The following is a 20,136-nucleotide window of genomic DNA, read 5'->3' on the forward strand; positions in this document are numbered from 1 at the left end:
AGTCAAAGGCTATATTGGACAATGTTCGTCTAACAAATTGCGCGAAAACGACGTCATTTTCAGGATTGGCGTTGTTGGTAATTTTACAGTGGTAACTTGGTAAGTTTACAAATTTCAATGGTTAGGTTATAACGGAGTAACCATCGTTTATACAAAAACAAATAAATGGCGGTAAATAACTGCGCTTATCAAGTTACTACAGCTAATATTAACCACCGTTTATACAATTGACCGCTGAGCTTAAAAAACCTGTACAGACACAGATTTTTAAATGTTTATCAATAAACGTTAATGTTTCACATAAATTGACTTTCATATTTGACTGATTTTCAGAAAATAATTTGTATATATTGCATAACTCTGAATTGAGAGAAAATTGTCGATTGGTCCCTCTCCTTATACCCTCCCGTTTGCCAGTTAACACCTCGTTCATTGATGGCAGCTGTTATCAAAGCAATGACTTATAATGGAAACCAAAACTGCGACTTTGTACATGTACTTTTTTGGAAGTGTCTTTGCATAAAAATTAAATATTCGAATATGAATTTTGGATTCGAATATTCGGCCGATTTTCGAATATTCGGATATTCGGTCCCATCCCTAGTGAAAATATATCTGAGCACTTAAAAATTATGTAGATTTACATTTCTTCAATATTTCGTCGTTACAATTCCATTTTATTGTTTAACAAAGTGTTGTATAAGTATGCGTGTTTAGATGCACTTAACATAAAAGGGAGGCAGCCAAGAGCCTAATATTTACGAAGTTACACCGTATTCATTAACGAAGTTACACCGTAGTCATTTACGAAGTCACACTGTAATCATTTACGAAGTTACACAGTAGTCATGCAAGTGAACACGCTAACCAAGAATCATTGGCATTCGATGAGAAACTTCGAGATATACTATATTTTTGAAGGATGTTATATAAAAATGAACACGCCATTTCCAACACTGAATTTCAACAATGGACGTTAAGAAATATGACAGATGTGTATACTCTTGAGCTATTCAGTATCCGAATTCTAAGTTTATTGTCAAGTGCTTTTTTGACAATTGGCATTTTAAAAGTATTTTTATTTTTATACCACTACATCAAACACTGAATCCCATACTTCATAACATTGAAATCCCAAACATTGACTAAATAACTGTTGATCGTATTAATTTTTCTACAACCTTTAACCAACTTTAACTTACATATTAATGCTCAAACCAGTATGGGGTCATAGCGTAGTCATGTTCTTGACAAACTGCGATAGGTGTTTGTCAGTTTCATTGGTCATTATTTCTCGCGAAAGCGCTACCAAGTCCGATCTGATACGTTTTGTCATTGGTCAGCTAGGACGTACGCCATATCTGTCGCATGCGCACATCATAGCTACCGCGTGCGACCGTCATAACTGTCGAGTGCGCACGTCATAGCGATCGCATTCGAAACGCCGTCGCTATCGCATGCGCACGTCATAGATATCGCGTGCGCACGTCAGTACACGTCATAGAGAACGCTAAATAAAATATTTTCTATGCCCCCTTTTATGCCACCGTAGTAGACATGTGGATGTTCACGATTTAAGTGAATATACACGTTTGTGTTTTCATTGAGCTTTTTGCGCCCCAAGGAATACTGACTAACGGCCCCTTTTTACCGAGCTTCTCATTTCCAGCATTATCTGACGGCGTTTGGTTCCACTATAACCGTACCCTTGGTCTTGGCCCCGGCGCTCTGTATCGACCAGGACATGGTGGGACTCAGCGAGATTATTAGCACGATATTCTTCATGTCCGGCATAGCAACATTGCTTCAGACAACAATTGGCGTTAGGTGAGTTGATTTTCAGTTCCCATTGCACCACGTGTTTATTATGCATATATTTCGTTTCAGTGACATGTGCAATTTGATATATATTTTTACGAATCTTTCGAGAACGGACATGCAAAAACAAAGGACTTGTAACAATTCTGGCATGTTGACGTGTTTTGGGCAATCAACATTTTGTATACGTAATGCAAAAATAATAGTTTGATATCGGTTATGCAATTGACACTATGACTTTCGTTTACCTAGTAAAACGGTTATTTAAAACAGTATAATATTAACAGATACTGATCACAATCGTCGAAGGGGTTCTGTCTGACTAATAAATATTCTGAGAATAGTTTTCATTCAGTTAAACGAAATACGATATTTTCCTAATTTCCAGAGCAGTGCTTCATAACTCGGATATTTTATAAATTACTGTATTTTGCATAGTTTCATTGCAGGCTGCCGATCATTCAAGGCGCCACATTTGCCTTTCTGACCCCGACTTTTTCCATTCTTGCACTTCCGCGCTGGGAATGCGAATACACAAAAGCAAGGGAAAGTAAGTAACGTTTTTCTGTAGTTAAATATCGCCATACTTTTTCATCACACTTCTCATGCGCGGCGGCCATATTTGTTCTTAATAATTGTAATTCTACTCGTGCGCAGATTGATTCGTTCTTACATATCCCATGTTTGACTTAAAATTGTACCATGACCAAGCCAATATTGCCATAAGTATTATACCTAATCTTTTGAAAAAAAAATGTTAAAAAATATATATGTATTTAAATTGTTTGTTTTAAAAAGCCTTCCCATCCTGCACTGCAACAGGTTATCTTATTATAAAACTGAAAATATTACTTCCGGTTTGTCGTTCTAGTGTGTCACCACGAACAGTAGTACCCTTATTGTTTTAAACTTGAACAATAAGGTCATATGAGTTGTTCCGATTATATGCAAACTAATGACCATGTCGACCACCGTGCCATAGTCATTAGGGCTTTCGCAACGGGAAACGACGTCAAATTTGAGTCTCACTCGAGCCCGTTCTGTTTTTATCGTTAAATTTTGTGAAACTACGAAGATTGCTTATATAATGTATAAAATACGTAAAGAATGTGTACTCGGCGGAATAGCTCAGTAGGCTAAAACGTTTTTACTTCAGGACTCTGGCAGGACTCCAGGGGTCACTGGTTCGAAACCTGCTCCGGGCAATGTTCTTTAACTTTTTTTATTTATTTTCTTGATTTTTACTGGAGCTTTTATGATCCAATGTTTACATTTATCAATATTAAGCATTTAATGAATAATTTAAAAAAATGCCAAAATCTGTGAAAAGGCCCCTTTAAACCATATTAACGTAATGAACAATGTAAACGTTGATGAATTACAACAAGAATTTGGTTCAGAAGACATGGTACATATATCTTAACATGAACATCAACGAAACATAGTTTACACAATTGCTTCTACTGTTTGTACAGTCAATAATAATTCGTGTAAAACTGACATGCAATCTGTTAGGAAATGTCCCACTGTCATAGTAACGTTCATACGGCACATCGACACAAGTTTCGAAAGTGAGTGCAAACTTTCAATTCTGTTGCTTGTAATTTTATTAATTATTTCAATTTAGTACCTGTTTAGTGTACGGGCATTAATACTCTTTACATAGATGCTGTTTTCATCTAAAACGGACGCGGCATTGTTGACTTATTCCAATTTAAAGGTGGGTGGGGTAATTATAAGGTTTTAGTCAATTATGTTTGCAAATACTACAATTTTTTACCTTTGTTACAACAATTTTAATTCAGAACATAACGCATGGTTTTTATGTTTTTTCTTTAAACATTTTTTGATGACATGAGATCTTCTTTTTCTAATTATGTAATTTATTGTATTTAGTTGCCATGGTACAGTTTTCGAAATACTTCTATTTCCAGTTTAAGTGCTAAAAGTTTTCAATAATCGCTTTTTTATAGTGTTATGCTATTAAATTACTTTATCGCAAAAAAATATTTCAAATGAGATCACACCACACACGATTTACGATGTTTAGTAAACTGTACTAGTATTCGGATATATTGAAATTGGGATAGCATTCAAATTACTGTTGACTATTGCATTGGTTTTCGAAATATAAGACACACTTTTATCATAATTAAGGTTTTCAAAAATACGGTTGACATAGAAATCAATGAAGTTTATTAATGGATATCACATTGAGTAATTGCATAATTTATAACAAACGTGTGTAAATCTGTAACAGATAAAAAGTAAATCTGTATAAAGATTGTATAACGATCACCTTATAATTACAATATACAAACAATGGAAAAATAAAATGCTTCATTTATCAACGGTTCGATTAACGCAAACCATAGCTTGTGTACATACTGTGCTGTTATCGAATACGACGAAGAGCCATGTACACGCATACCACTTTACACCACAAGCTAGATACAATACAAATACAAATATCATGCTTTCAAGCTATAATCAATATAAAAATTAACATATCAACAAATGTGCATGTACTACAAATTTGCATTGAATATGTGAAGAACATGAGGAAATCTGTAACAGAGTCAGTCAAATATATAATATATAGCATTATATTTTTTACATTCTAAATAATCACAATACAAAGAAGAAATATAACTTGAGTCACCAACAGTCGGTCGTCATTATTTTAGACTATACCTTAATCTTTATTAATAATGTAATGTTTACATAATTAACTATGTGTATTAAGATTGCAACAGAGGACAGATATATGTATATGACTGTATAATTATCATCAAATATGCACTATGAAGTGTAGTACATGAATCTTAATTTTGACAACGAGTTCTGTCAAAAGATCATTTGCGATACATTCAATTTATAGAGTGCAACCCCGAATAATCACTATTGTTGGATGCTGTTGAGTTTACAATACCATTGGTACTGAAAGAAGTACATGTGGGTTCTTGCAGCAGCCATCTGATTTCCCACTTTTACACTTGCAGTAAAAACAACAAGGTACACCAGCTTTCCTGCATACACAACGCTTTGTAGAACACTTTGTGCAGGAACAAACCAACACAAGATTCTTTGGAACAAACACTTTTGGGTTTGACTGTAGTAAAGTCCATCTTTCTCTTCAAACCCAAAGTCTGTGGGATTTGCTGTGACTTCAATAAGACAATGCATTTGCATATAGCAAACATATATACATCTTAGTATGTGCAAACGTATGGCTGCACTTGTCGGCGGAAGGTCAGACAAGTCCATTGCTTTACGCTGGTGATACAACGTATATCTTAACTCATCCATTGTTGTACAAGGCGTACCGGGCTTTGTCACTTTAACCAGGTAGTTTTCTGCTTTTGAAATCGCTAGGTCTTGCTCATGTTTGTCAAGGCTTTTCCCAAAGTCCTCTAAATACTGTTCCGGGCATACTTTCAACGCTGACAATTTTGTTCCCACCTTGCTCGTCATATCGCACCAAGTTAAAATATGATCAGCTATTAAAATTTTACACAAAGCAGGCTTCTTTTGTGCAATCTTGTGCTATGGGATATATCGAGTGGAGTTTCCTATTCCTGCACGGATCCAAAATTGCTGCAGTCCACGAAATTGAAGGATGCTGAAGAAGTGAAGTGCTTACACTACGACATCTGTATCACCAGAAATGATAACACATCGTCTTGATCCTTCGGCAGTTGCATTGACGGCATGGGGAATCATTCGCACATCGGCTTCTTCCATTGAAAGATCCAGCTCAGGCTGTTAAATGTTTTATTTACAACAGATACACATGGTGTTTCATGTTCTGGTTGATCTATTCTGCTAACAACAATGTGAATATTGTGTTGCCACTGATATCCAAGAATCGCAGTTCTTAATAGGTATTGAAGCCTTGTCTTGTTCTTTCCTGATGGCCAAAATGTTTCCATGCGTACTGGTAATTGGGTGTCCTTCATAACTGTACTTATTTCAATCGGTTTTGCATTACCTCGTCTGGTTCTCTCTGAATCTTTAATTGACATTTCATTGTATGTGTCAAATACGAAATCGATTCTGTCAGCTTTACTGCATATGCATAGGGTCATCTTGGATGGAGGATTCGCAGAGGTCACCAAATGTTCGTATATTTTTGAGGGAGACTTTTCTCACATTAGCCATTACATCTATTAAATAAACTGTTGGAATCTCTTGCCATACTGAGTGTGATGTGCTTTCCGTTTCGCCTATAAATTTCTCGAGCTCATGAACGAGGGTACTTTTCTGCGGCTTCGTTATGAAACCCTCTTTATCAAACATGCAATTTGATTGCACCAGATCATATTTGAAAATTTCCTTTGTACAATGGCCTCTTGCTTGACATATTTCAATACTTCTATGTCCCAAAGCTACATCTTTATCTTTTTGCTTCTTCTTGGACAAGACTCCTGATGGTCACTGTGCACTGATTGAATTGCATGTCTTGATGTTGTTTCTGTGAATGGTGTCAGAAAGGGCCTTATCTTTCAAAACTAATCTCTCTCGGCGAAATTCAGTGTACAGCTCTTTGCCTTATTCTTTGACGTTTGTCATGTGCTCACGAATGTCATCGGTCATGACTTCCTGTGTAATAATATTGTGTAGCTTTGGATCAGTATTGCAGTTGACCTTGAAAGGGTTTTCATACAGCTTTATGTATTGCATCATGTCTGTTACATTTTTTTCTCTTGCCTTTGTTTCTGAAACTGAAAATTCATGATATACTGTTAGCTCATGAAGAAAAGGCTTTGCTCTGCCAAGTTCTCTATGAAGAGTGCTGACCGATATCATCTCATGATATCTCATTTCCCACTCAAAGACAAAATCCTTCTTTCTAGAACTTCCAGTGATGCCACCGCTGCTCTTCTGTGACTTGTTTATAGTCTGCTCTAAACTCTGGTCTGCCGCAACAGCTCTAAAATTTCCTGATGTTCGTTTGACAACAAACATTCCTTTCATGAAATTAGAGTATACATCTGGAGCAGTGTCTTGAAGCCGTCTCATGTCTTCCAGATAAAGAGAGCACCACCTCAAATAATTCGTACAGTCAAAAATTGCAAAGAAAGGCAAAATTGATTGTACTGTATAAAGATGTAGAAGCCGATCCCCTTCTCGATCTGCCCGAACATGATTTCTCAAAAGTCTGACAAGCTCTATGAATTGATCCCAATAAAGAAATGTCTCGCTTTTTGAACTTTTCTCTTTTCTGAATACTGTAAACTTTCGGGACATATCTACTGCTGTAATTTCGAATGTATCTAACAGCTGTACACTTTTTCCATATCCTTTGCTGCTACAGCTTGTTGAAGATTTGCTAATGTTTCAAACTCTGTTTCGTATTCTGAAAGTCCATGCTCTTCAAAAAATGCTCTCCACTGAAGGCGTTCCATGGCTTCACTTAACAATAAGATGCCTTTAAACGAGCGTGCATAATGAGAACCGGCTAATACCGACTGAACAACGTTCGGACCAAATACACAATTTTCCACCCATATATTTTTAGCACCGCTGTTTCTAAGGTAGCGTCCAATACAGCCAAGGAATACCTTAGTCATGTGGAATTACCCAAAAATAAGTTCAATGTCGGAAAAGTCCTGCGGATTAGCCATAATAATTTCACGTGCAATGTGATACACACCTCCATCGCATGTTACGGGGAGATTCTCTTGGTCAAGTTGTACTAATACCTTCTGGAAGTTCTTTAGGGCAGTGTTTACGGTCTGGTAATCAGTGACAGGATAGGGGATTACTGGCAGAAATCCAACTGTCATTTCCGGCACATCAGCTTTTGACATGAGGGAATTAAACGCACTCCAGGAAGGTATTGACTGGATCGTTGTCTTCATATGTGGCATGTCTTTATCAGTGTTGTCTGTGTCCAGTAAATTAATTCTGCTCAATATCCATGCTGTATCGCTTTGACGTACTTTTTCTTTCTTTTCTTCATCTTCTTCAATTGTGTCATTGCATACTATGAACTCCGCATTTAGCCGTAGCTTTCTGGAGGGCCTAGTATAAGGTTGTAGACATTGGCATTGTAGTGTTCCTTGAAACGGTTTTGATCCGTGAATGATACCCGTCTGTTAAATTAATGGCTTTCTGTTCATTTCCTAAAAAGGACAGACACGGTGTCATGGCTCCCATTGATCCCCGATAATGTAGCTTCTTCGTGGTCGAAATTATCAAATGCTGCGGTTGTGAACATGTCTTTGTGAAAATGACTTGGTAATGGCACTGTTTCTGAACTTGTCGTTACAATTAGGCTTGCCATATCATTGTGGTATTTCTGCAGTTCATTGTAACTTTTGCCTAAGCCAAAATGATTCATGCAGGTTATTAGCTCTCTACTTTTGCATTTGTCATGTATCGATTGTGCATTCATTATGTGCAACGGAGTTCTTTTTCTGCCATTGTGCAGGTTGAAATAGATCACTTGAAAAAGTGCCTTCATTCTGGTTGTTTTTCTCTCTCTGTGATCTTCTTTTTCTTCTCTTCTCGCTCCATCTATCACATTATCTGTAGAAATATCATGGTCGTGAATGGTTTCATCATTTTCATAAACATTAGCGTCGACATTGTCATCCTCCTCCTCCTCATCATCATCATAATCATCATCGTCATCATGGTTTCCATTAGCACTATCGAGTGTTTCATTCTCATCCCCGATGTCAGAATCATTAGATGTGTCGTTGTCAATATTGTTTCCATATTTATCATTAACAGCATTGGTACCACAATCGGTAGATATTTTGTGATATTTTGAACCCCGTCTTCGTTTAGTTTGTTTGTCGATCTTAAAGAGAGTACCGAAGAATATGTGCCATGCTGTAGGAATCTTTGTGTTGTCCCAAGAATCTTTAAGTTAATTTGAGTCGCAGAATCTATCACACAGATCAAAATCAGTTTTTAAGACTTCGTCACGAAGAACTTGTGCACATTGCTTTAGGATATTATTCGGGTCAACGTCTGTAGTTGCTACTGCATTTTGTGCTGATATTACCTTGGCAGATTCGAAAATTCTTGATCCCCTAGTGAAATAAATATCTTCACCAAAATGATCATATATCATCATCCTCAATTGTCTGTTACTAAATTTTATTTGATTAGCAGGCAGTGATTTGTTCAAATGGTCCCTAAAATCGCTTAGGGAAACTGTGCTTTTAGATTGTATTTACATGTACTAAATAACCTCTGTCTAAGTGAATTCCGGTTATCACCTTACTCCAATGTAGTCCTCGTATCATCGTAACGTCTAAAGTAATTTAGCATGCAAAGCTTATGGTAATACAAGTTTGCGCCAAACACTGAATGTTCATCTTGTAAATCACATGTGCGTAAAAACACATCATCTTGCATGGAAACGGTAGCCTTTAGAAAATTTCTGGCCATGGAACTGTCTGAAATCCTTGATTTGTCATGCTTACCTTTATATCTTATTTGGCAACATACAATACATACAGTCTTATAATGACTTTCCTTTATAAGTGACTTGCTTCTTGGTTCGCCATCAGAACGATGTATTCGAGTTGAAGTATTTTTATCCCCACGCTTTTTGAAAAAAAGGTGGGGATATTGTGGTTATCTCCGCCGTCCGTCCGTCCGTCCGTCTGTCTGTCCGTCCGTCCGTCCTGGCCACTATCTCCTCCTACACTAAAAGCACTAGAACCTTGAAACTTACACACATGGTAGCTATGAGCATATGTGCGACCCTGCACTATTTGGAATTTTGATCTGACCCCTGGGTCAAAAGTTATAGCGGTTGGGGTGGGGCCGCGTCAGAAATTATCACTCATTTTTTTAGGTTATTTTACATTTACTTCTTTATTTCTACACCGATTCACTTCAAATTGATACTGGACCTCTCTTATGACAATACGGTCAATCTCAACCATGCATGGCCCCATTCCCAACCCTGGGGCGCCCCGCCCACATAGGCCACACCCACCAAAAATTTCCATTTACTATAATTTTTTCATTTCTACACGGATTCACTTCAAATTGATACTGAACTTTTGTTATGACATTAGGGTCAATCTCAACTATGCATGGCCCCAATCCCAACCCTGGGGCGCCCGCCCACATAGGCCACACCCACCAAAAAATTCCATTTACTTTAACTTTTTTATTTCTACACGGATTCACTTCAAATTGATACTGAACTTCCCTTATGACATTAGGGTCAATCTCAACTATGCATGGCCCCATAACCAACCCTGGGGCCCCGCCCACATAGACCACACCCACCCAAAATTGCCTTTACTATAATTTTTTCATTTCTACACAGATTCACTTCAAATTGATATTGAACTTCTCTTATGACAATACAGTCAATCTCAACTATGCATGGCCCCATTACCAACCCTGGGGCGCCCCGCCCACCTAGACCACACCCACCCAAAATTGCCTTTTACTATAATTTCTTCATTTCTACACCGATTCACTTCAAATTGATACTGAACCTCTCTTATGACAATACGGTCAATCTCAACTATGCATGGCCCCATTACCAACCCTGGGGCCCCGCCCACATAGACCACACCCGCCCAAAATTGCCTTTTACTATAATTTCTTCATTTCTACACCGATTCACTTCAAATTGATACTGAACTTCTCTTATGACAATACGGTCAATCTCAACTATGCATGGCACAATTACCAACCCTGGGGCGCCCTGCCCACATATGTCACACCCACCCAAAATTGCCTTTTACTATAACTTCTTCATTTCTACACCAATTCACTTCTAATTGATGATGAACTTCTCTTATGACAATACGGTCAATCTCAGCTATGCATGGCCCCATTACCAACCCTGGGGCACACCTAGGTCAAACATTCGGCGTGGGGATACGCGTCGGCCTCTGCCGCGCCATTTCTAGTTATTATTATCGTCAGTTTTAGTAGACGTGCTATCGTTTGATAAATTAAGCAATGATTTTTTATGTGTATATGACTTATAACAATAATTTGTGACATGATAAACAAAATTGTTATTGTCTTATCTGAGCAGTCTATCATGAACTATATCCTTTCGTATCTCAGCAGCTTCTTGAATGGCTATCCTGCCTCTTTCAGTGCCAGTTGTTGGATATTTTGTTTCATTTTGGCAGATAATGCATCTTGTGACATCAACATCATCTGAGACATTTCTTGGTCGTTTTCTCGGATTTCCACTCATTTTGTTCATTTAGGTTTCTGAAAAAAGAAAGGTTATTGGTGCCTTCACATAACCGACAAAGGTAATAAAAACCACTATGCATGTCCGTATATATATTTGTCAAGAGTCATTGAAAAGATATATTTAAAATGCACCTTATTAAACTGTATAAAGCTGCATATTGTATCAAATGCACCGGATTCTTGTACTTTATTAGTTTACATAACCATGTTCAGTTTAAGCAAAACTAGCTGTTGCATACCTTGTAATAAAAAGAAGCAGGCTGACTTACGCATGAATTAATAATGCAAATAGCCATGTTATAAAGGTAAGATGATTTTTAGTTGTATTCCTTACATGCAACAATAATAATGTAAAACGTTACCATGGTAACCAACCTTTATTCGAAAAAACCCAAAAAAGAATGGGTTGTTCATTTACTTTTCAGGTATATTTATTTTACCAAAACCAATGAATTTATCGCATAGTACAGATGTTTTTATTAAATACAACGCAAAGTCACTTTTAAGTATTTCTAATAGGGCAGTTATGTAATTTTGTGTTAAATTCTGATTTACACCACCCACTTTTAATTTGAAATAAGTCAACAATGCCGTGTCCGTTTTAGATGAAAAAAGCATCAATGTAAAGAGTATTGATGCCCGTACACTACACAGCTATAAAATTGAAATAATTTATAAAATTACAAGCAACAGAATTGAAAGTTTGCACTCACTTTCAATTTTTATGCCTTTTTTCGCATTTGTTTGATACTTTTTGTCATTTTTTTAAAAATATTTGTCGAAAGATATGGCCAAAAGTGACATATTTTGCGACAAAAACATGTTTATCAATGTTAATTCAAGAAAAAAATAAAAATCTTATTCAAATTCAGAAAGGTCAGACTGAAAAACAGATAACTGTTTTTTTATCATTTTTGGCGGCCATCTTGGACGCCATCTTGGATTACAAAAAACCTACCATCACGCGGTATGTCCACCCAAAATTTTCTGACACTTCAGACATTTACCTAAAAAATGATATATAAATCAGCTTTCACTCTTTTTTGCACACTGGAGGTGCCCAGGGACAGTACTATAATAAATTGATCCAATTTAGAAGGATGGGAGAGTCCCCGAGGCATAAATGGGATAAAGGACAGTTATGATTACTTGTAGCGGATCCCCAGTTGGTGAACAGCACTCTTCCGGCACCCGGAAGTGACGCACACCGGGAGATGTGGCAGTCCAGAATTCGGGAGGTATGTGGACATTGGCGTCTAATTTACGTAATCCCGATTATGCTAGGTGTTGGGAAAACCTATTAATCGTTTGCGGGTACAAGCCGAGGTGACAAATGTAACGGGTATAATTCTTTCAATAGCACATGTATATATACTATAATTATTTTAATGAAACTTAGATAAATGCATATAACACACTAGGTACAGACAACTTCACCGAACAGGTTTGACAGGACTAACTAGAATGAGAATGGTTTTGTAGCACAAAGTCAGGAAACATCAAAGCGACATTAATACTAATATTTTCCTATTTCAGTCACACGCTGTTAATTCGGATACTTCGATAACAAAGAAAAACAAAAGTCACGTATATAAGTTCCTAAGTTTCTTTTTAATGCATGTCCGTAATATTAGTTTTTAAGACACGGTACATGGTGTAGTTGATAAATATATCCTTTTGTAATGTGAAAAAATAATTTCAAGGCAGAATGGTATATATTTGCCAACAATGAGAAAATTCCATCGGAAAACAACATTAACTGGATGATCAGTAAACATTTCAACAAAATAAACATACTTAGAAATATTGCAATACAGTGTTTGCTATTCCAGCATGTAGAGTGATAACTGTACTTCAAGTGTTAAAATTTTGATAGAGCTAAATGAAATATGCACGAAAATCGAGCATGTTTAAATAGGTGTTATGCATGATATTGTAGACACTTTGATTTCCGACAAAGGGCACATCGGATAACACAGACTCTTAACAGATTGTGCGCTCTGATATCTGAGTTTATACTCGAAATGCGTATATGTATATAGTTATTATTTTTACCAAAGTGGTTGTTATTCCAGCATGTAGATTTAATTACTTTGTTTAAAATACTCAACGTTTGATAGTATTCAATGAAATATGAACAAAGACAGGGAATGTTTTATTAGATGGTATGCATGATGCACTTTGATTCCCGATAAAGGACACATCGGATAACGGAGACTTTTAACATACTTGGAACTGTAATATGTTGTAGACCGGCGAGAGTACCGGTGTAGTACCAAGAAGCAGACGTCGAGAGAAATGTATATAAGCTTCAACGTTACAATCGATATAAGCAAAGATATATGAAACTTCAAGCTAAAATGGTCACATTGTAATCCCCAAGATGTATTGTATTGTCGAAATAAATTATACCATGAAACACATACTAGTGCTCATATTCCAAAGAGATGAGAACAATAATTCAAATTTTCAGTTAATCGTTTTAAGTTGTTCGCTTGCGAACAACTCAGGTAATACCACGTTTTTCAAGCCAGTTTTCTTAGGTACGATAAACCTGATAACTGCCGCATCCGCGCCAAGGAAGAGTTGTATAATTTAGGTCAGAGGTCAAATTCCTACTGAGATCCGTATATGATCTGCTGCCATCTCCAGTCAATCTACACAGATGGGGGTTAGTGGAAGACTCAAAGTGTCAGCTGTGCGACAAACCAGGAACCATGCAGCACACCCTCTCATCTTGCCAGACAGCGCTAACACAAGGCCGCTACTACAGGTGGAGGCACGACACGGTCCTCAAGGAGGTAGAAGACATACTATAGCGGGAAAGAAGAAAAACAAGACCAACCAACAAGAACGAATTACCAACAATCAAATTCGTCAAGGAATGACAAACTGCCAAGAAGGCAAGAACCGCAGCAACATCTATCCTTGATGAATCAGAGCGTTGGGAGATGAAGGTCGACCTAGGAAAACAGCTGGTATTTCCAGACATAGTCCCCACAACACAGAGACCAGACATAGTTATATGGTATCCAGAGGACAAGAAACTGGTGATGATAGAACTCACTGTACCCTGGGAGACTAGGTGTGATGAGGCCTATGAGCGGAAAATGGGAAAGTACACTGAGCTACAAGAACAGTGTAAAAGTCGTGGTTGGAGTGCCTGGCTGTTCCACGTGGAAATAGGGTGCAGAGGATTCCCAGCGCAATCAGTATGGAGAATATGATGAGAGAGGAGAAGAGCTGGACGCTTAACCACTGACCCGTAGTGTTGGGCCAACACTGCGGATCTGCTGCCCGGAGAGTGTCATGTGATTAAAGGATAGAAACACGTATTGATGGGCAGTTCCCAGCTGATGAGTCAGTGGTTTGTGCAGTAGTATCTGTATTCTACACATCAGTTCTTCAACTATATTCATTCACAAATAGAAACCTAATGTAAATATCGTGTTAAATGGAATAGTTTTTAACTGAGCGTTTATAGAAAAAATCGATAAACAATTTTTGAATTATACGTGTCGCGGAAGAGAATGTTGATCTTTGAATTCGAATAGTAAATACGTTCTTGATGTATTCCTTGGCATTTTTATTTTGTTAATATATGTACTGATTGTCAAGTTAATTATAATTTTCGATGGAATTTATCGTTGTTCTCATATAATAAACCGCTTTTCCGCGAACTGTTTTCTTCACAATACGAAGTACTATACCATTGATCGGCCAAACAATGTTCCGTGTCTGAAAACTCAATGAACAGAACATAAATGTTAAAAAGCAGAAGAAGTCGGCTCTCGCACGTGGCTTTTGTTGTTCTCTGTAATCGAAGTGCCATTCGTTTTCAAAGTATCCGCGTAACCAGCGTGAGTCATCACAGTACGCAAAATGTTAAGTTATTTTTTATGCGATTGAAACCTGTTTAAAATCTTGTTTACACTAATTTTTGTATTGAAAATGTTATGTTGATACATTTAACATTTGTATACTAATATATTTTTAAACTTGTGTCCTAATCGTTTCATAACATATAAGACACGTACGACATCGGTGCCCTAACAACATGTGTGTATTATTCGGTCCACGCGTCAGGTTTAGACATTCTTGATTTCATTTTCTGACTGTAACTGCACATATAGTTTTGGTTTGTGGTTAGTTATGTGGTAAGTGGAAAAACAGGATAGGTCACACACATGTTTAACCCATTTATGCCTAGTGGACTCTCCCATCCTTCTAAATTGGATCAATTTATTTCCAAAATTAAGGATGTCTAGTATATTTATTTCTATATTTAGAATAGTTCTTACAGAATTCCTTTAAGCAAACAGCGCAGACCCTGATGAGACGCCGCATGATGCGGCGTCTCATCTGGGTCTACGCTGTTTGCCAAGGCCTTTTTTCTAGACGCTAGGCATAAATGGGTTAAACTTTGCATTGCCCGTTCCAAGCGTTGATTCCAGTATGTTTGTATTTGATTTTCTGTTGCAAAAGTAGCGGATAAGAACGAGGATCGCTCTCCTGATAGTGTTTATGGAGTAACATTGTTTGCTGCATTAAGTACTAAAGCAGTTAGATGTGTGCTGTGCGGATACAATAGAACATATCTCAGTGCATATCTTCAATTTTGTCAAAGATCAGTCTCCAGAGGTCGAGGCTGTGTGTTTTTTTGTCATGTGGATAAAACATATTCTTTCTTTCAACTAGTTGTTTTTTAATTTTCTGTAGATTCATTTCTAAAATATTTTAATATCTTTTATCATTGGTCCAAATTTTTTTATACCAGTTACTTTAAAATAAATCAACGAATCGTTTATATTGATTTCCTAAACTAACGACACTAGAACAATAACATTAAGTGTGTACTATTCGATTAACACGTCACGTTTTGACATTGATTCCAGTTTTGATGAATGTGCGCTTATAATTGGTTTTCAGTTGCAATAGACGTGAATTAGATAGAGAATTTATCTCCTAATAATAATAAATAATACACCGGCGTTGATGTGACACGAGGATGATATTATTAAGATTTTTCGAAAGCTGTGAAAATCCGGATTACAACTATATATCTGTATATTAGTCACATTTTAAGCAGTCAAATACCACATTAACCATAAATTTACAATATATTTGGAAACAAAACATCATGTATATGCCATTTAAATATCCCTTCAACTCCTCGCCCATTATTTCTTCCAGATTCAGGGTGCCATCATGGTTTCCTCGCTGTTTGAAGTTTTGATCGGGTTCTCGGGCCTCATAGGGTTCCTACTGCGCTTTATCGGTCCACTTGCCATCACTCCGACCATCGCGCTCATTGGCTTCGGTCTCTTCAAGGAAGCGGCAGACAAAGCCTCTGCGCAGTGGTACATCGCCTTCATGTAAGTTGTCGCATGATGACATCAACAGTGACGTTAACAATCACTTCATATGTTTTTTTTTTGTATTTTGAAAAAAAGAAATGCGGTGTGTGTTCTCGGATTGATCGAGTGCTATATAATTTTATAGACAAATGTTCATTAAATTTTGTAGGTCTAGTCAGAAGGAGTTGAACACAGCCCCTAGCATTGATGTATCGCCTTTTTAAAAATGATATAATTTCGGCATCAGCGAAATCACGGTTTTCAGCATCTTATATTAAGATATTTTTTAGTTGTGTTGTTGCAATACATGTCGATCTGCGTTTCATAATCCAGAATAATTCCAATGAACTCTAATGATGAAGCGAACATTTCATTTACACAGTTTGTACATCGCTCTGTTTTGTAAGTAATATGAGAGGAAGTCAAAAGTGACGTCAAGTATTTTTGTATGTGTTTATACATGGGCGGAACAAATAATAATTGTGAATCGAGTAAAATTTCCTTGATTAATTCAAAGAAGGCATTTTATTATGTATCGCTAAAGTGGTTCAACGACTTCATGACATGCATAACGCCACGTTTTCCCTGAGCGAGGCTCATACAGTGGTACATCGCCTTAATGCGAGCATAACGCCACGTTTTCCCTGAGCGAGGCTCATACAGTGGTACATCGCCTTAATGCCATGCATAACGCCACGTTTTCCCTGAGCGAGGCTCATACAGTGGTACATCGCTTTAATGACATGCATAACGCCACGTTTTCCCTGAGCGAGGCTCATACAGTGGTACATCGCCTTAATGACATGCATAACGCCACGTTTTCCCTGAGCGAGGCTCATACAGTGGTACATCGCCTTAATGACATGCATAACGCCACGTTTTCCCTGAGCGAGGCTCATACAGTGGTACATCGCCTTAATGACATGCATAACGCCACGTTTTCCCTGAGCGAGGCTCATACAGTGGTACATCGCCTTAATGACATGCATAACGCCACGTTTTCCCTGAGCGAGGCTCATACAGTGGTACATCGCCTTAATGAAATGCATAACGCCACGTTTTCCCTGAGCGAGGCTCATACAGTGGTACATCGCCTTAATGACATGCATAACGCCACGTTTTCCCTGAGCGAGGCTCATACAGTGGTACATCGCCTTAATGACATGCATAACGCCACGTTTTCCCTGAGCGAGGCTCATACAGTGGTACATCGCCTTAATGACATGCATAACGCCACGTTTTCCCTGAGCGAGGCTCATACAGTGGTACATCGCCTTAATGAAATGCATAACGCCACGTTTTCCCTGAGCGAGGCTCATACAGTGGTACATCGCCTTAATGACATGCATAACGCCACGTTTTCCCTGAGCGAGGCTCATACAGTGGTACATCGCCTTAATGACATGCATAACGCCACGTTTTCCCTGAGCGAGGCTCATACAGTGGTACATCGCCTTAATGACATGCATAACGCCACGTTTTCCCTGAGCGAGGCTCATACAGTGGTACATCGCCTTAATGACATGCATAACGCCACGTTTTCCCTGAGCGAGGCTCATACAGTGGTACATCGCCTTAATGACATGCATAACGCCACGTTTTCCCTGAGCGAGGCTCATACAGTGGTACATCATCTTAATGACATGCATAACGCCACGTTTTCCCTGAGCGAGGCTCATACAGTGGTACATCGCCTTAATGACATGCATAACGCCACGTTTTCCCTGAGCGAGGCTCATTTTCCTGAGCGAGGCTCATTCTCCTGAGCGAGGCTCATTCTTCTGAGCGAGGCTCATTCTCCTGAGCGAGGCTCATTCTCCTGAGCGAGGCTCATTCTCCTGAGCGAGGCTCATTTTGACATTGATGAGTACATGTAATCCCGTGATAAGTTATTGGTTACAACTTGTAGGACGATGTTTCTGATTGTAATCCCGTGATAAGTTATTGGTTACAACTTGTAGGACGATGTTTCTGAATGTCATCCCGTGATAAGTTATTGGTTACAACTTGTAGGACGATGTTTCTGATAGCGCTGTTCTCCCAGTATCTGCGCAACATCAAGATTCCCTGCCTCGTTGCGGAGAGGGGCAAAGGCTGTACCACTACGCGCATGCCCATATTTAGCCTATTTCCGGTAGGTAAACCACCGCACAAATGCTTTAAAGGGATCTTTTCACGGTTTGGTAAATTGACAAAATTGAAAAAAGTTGTTTCAGATTCGCAGATTTTCGTTTTAGTTATGATATTTGTAAGGAAACAGTATTACTGAACATTTACCATAGTCCAATATAGCCATTATATGTATCTTTTGACGATTTGAAAACCCAAAAATTATAAAGCGTTGCAACGCGAAACGATTGAATAATTTGGAGAGTTCTGTTGTTGTCGTTTAAATTTACGAAACTACGAACATTACTTATATAAGGTATAAAATACTTTAACTGTGTAAAGTACTGTGACAGGTCGGACCTCAAAGACCTCGTGAAGAGGCCGGTAGGACCTGTAAATAAACTCTGATTTAAAAAAAACAAAACTGTGTAAATCCGGCGGAATAGCCGAGAGGGCTAATGCGTTTTTACTTCAGACTAATTCCAGGACTCCGGGGATCACTGGTTCGAGCCCTGGTACCGGCTACTTTTTTTTCCTTTTTTAAATTTAATTCTTGATTTTTTAATGGAGCTTTTAAGATCCAATGTTTGCATTTATCAATATAAAGCATTAAATGACAAACTTCAAAATATGCCAAAATCTGTGAAAAGGCCTCTTTTAATTATATTCACTCTATTTCGGGCAGGCATATCACCACACGCATGTCTATTATCAGTCTGTTTTGGTAAGTTCGAAACGTTGAGCCTTTATCCGGTTCGTACTTTACGACGCGCATGTCTATATTCAGTCTGTTTCCGGTAGGAGTACCACCTCGCGCATCTTCATATTCAGTCTGTTAACTGTAGGTGAATTGCGCATGCATATACTCGGCCTGTTTCCTGTAGGTTTACCACCACATGCATGCCCATATTCATTCTCTTTCTGCAAGGTATATCAATATAACCACGCCCGTTTTCATTCTGTTTCTAATTGATATACTAACCCTCCATGCCCGTATGCAGCCGCTTTCCGATAGTTTAAGCATCACGCGCATGCCTATATTCAGCCTCATGCTGGCAGGTCCATATAAATCCGGTTCAGATAGTTTTACCACCACGCCCATTTTCATGTATTCTGTTTTCAGGTAAGTGTACCACCATGCGCATGCACATATTCAACCATCCGGTAGGATTACATAAGTTTTAACCTATATATTTTAGCTCGATTGCATCGCAAGCCTCGGGCAAATTGAATCGCTCTCGAGTCCGTTTCTCTTGGCCTCGAACCAGTACTGGGTGTCTTTGTGGGAGATCTATAGAATGCTACCACGGTTGGGATCGAACCCGTGACCTCCCGGTCGCAAGTCTTCCATTCACAGTATAAATACCATTATCATCCTTTAGCAGGTTCATGTCTAAATTAATGTTGATGCTTAAAAAAGCTAAAAATCACTGCTCTATACTTTTTTACGTGACTTCTCTTCTACTATTATACCTTGTATACTAGTATTAGAAACTTATTAATAAGAGCCTTGTAGTGTATCAATGGAGCTGTCTGTTTCAAGACACTTAATGCATTTAGTTTAAATATATTTTATCCACTGATTTTACGTTAATACTCGGTATTAACAGATAAAGGACAGATCAGGAATGTAGCCTTTAGAAAAAAATGTAGG

At 38.1% G+C, this 20,136-nt stretch overlaps 1 protein-coding gene across 11 annotated transcripts in view; it reads left to right on the plus strand.

Moving 5' to 3' along the window:
- Nucleotides 1-20,136, plus strand: part of LOC127855665 (solute carrier family 23 member 1-like) — a 53,316-nt gene that overhangs the window by 24,128 nt on the left and 9,052 nt on the right. For all 11 annotated transcript variants that reach the window (XM_052391413.1, XM_052391410.1, XM_052391412.1 and 8 more), the window contains 5 exons: nt 1,670-1,827; nt 2,268-2,368; nt 12,172-12,254; nt 16,210-16,391; nt 18,387-18,507. In XM_052391413.1, the coding sequence (XP_052247373.1) occupies nt 1,670-1,827; nt 2,268-2,368; nt 12,172-12,254; nt 16,210-16,391; nt 18,387-18,507 (645 nt within the window). The remainder of the gene's footprint in view (nt 1-1,669; nt 1,828-2,267; nt 2,369-12,171; nt 12,255-16,209; nt 16,392-18,386; nt 18,508-20,136) is intronic.

This window comes from Dreissena polymorpha, chromosome 13 (assembly GCF_020536995.1).
Source record: "Dreissena polymorpha isolate Duluth1 chromosome 13, UMN_Dpol_1.0, whole genome shotgun sequence".
Classification (NCBI taxonomy): Eukaryota; Metazoa; Mollusca; class Bivalvia; order Myida; family Dreissenidae; genus Dreissena; species Dreissena polymorpha.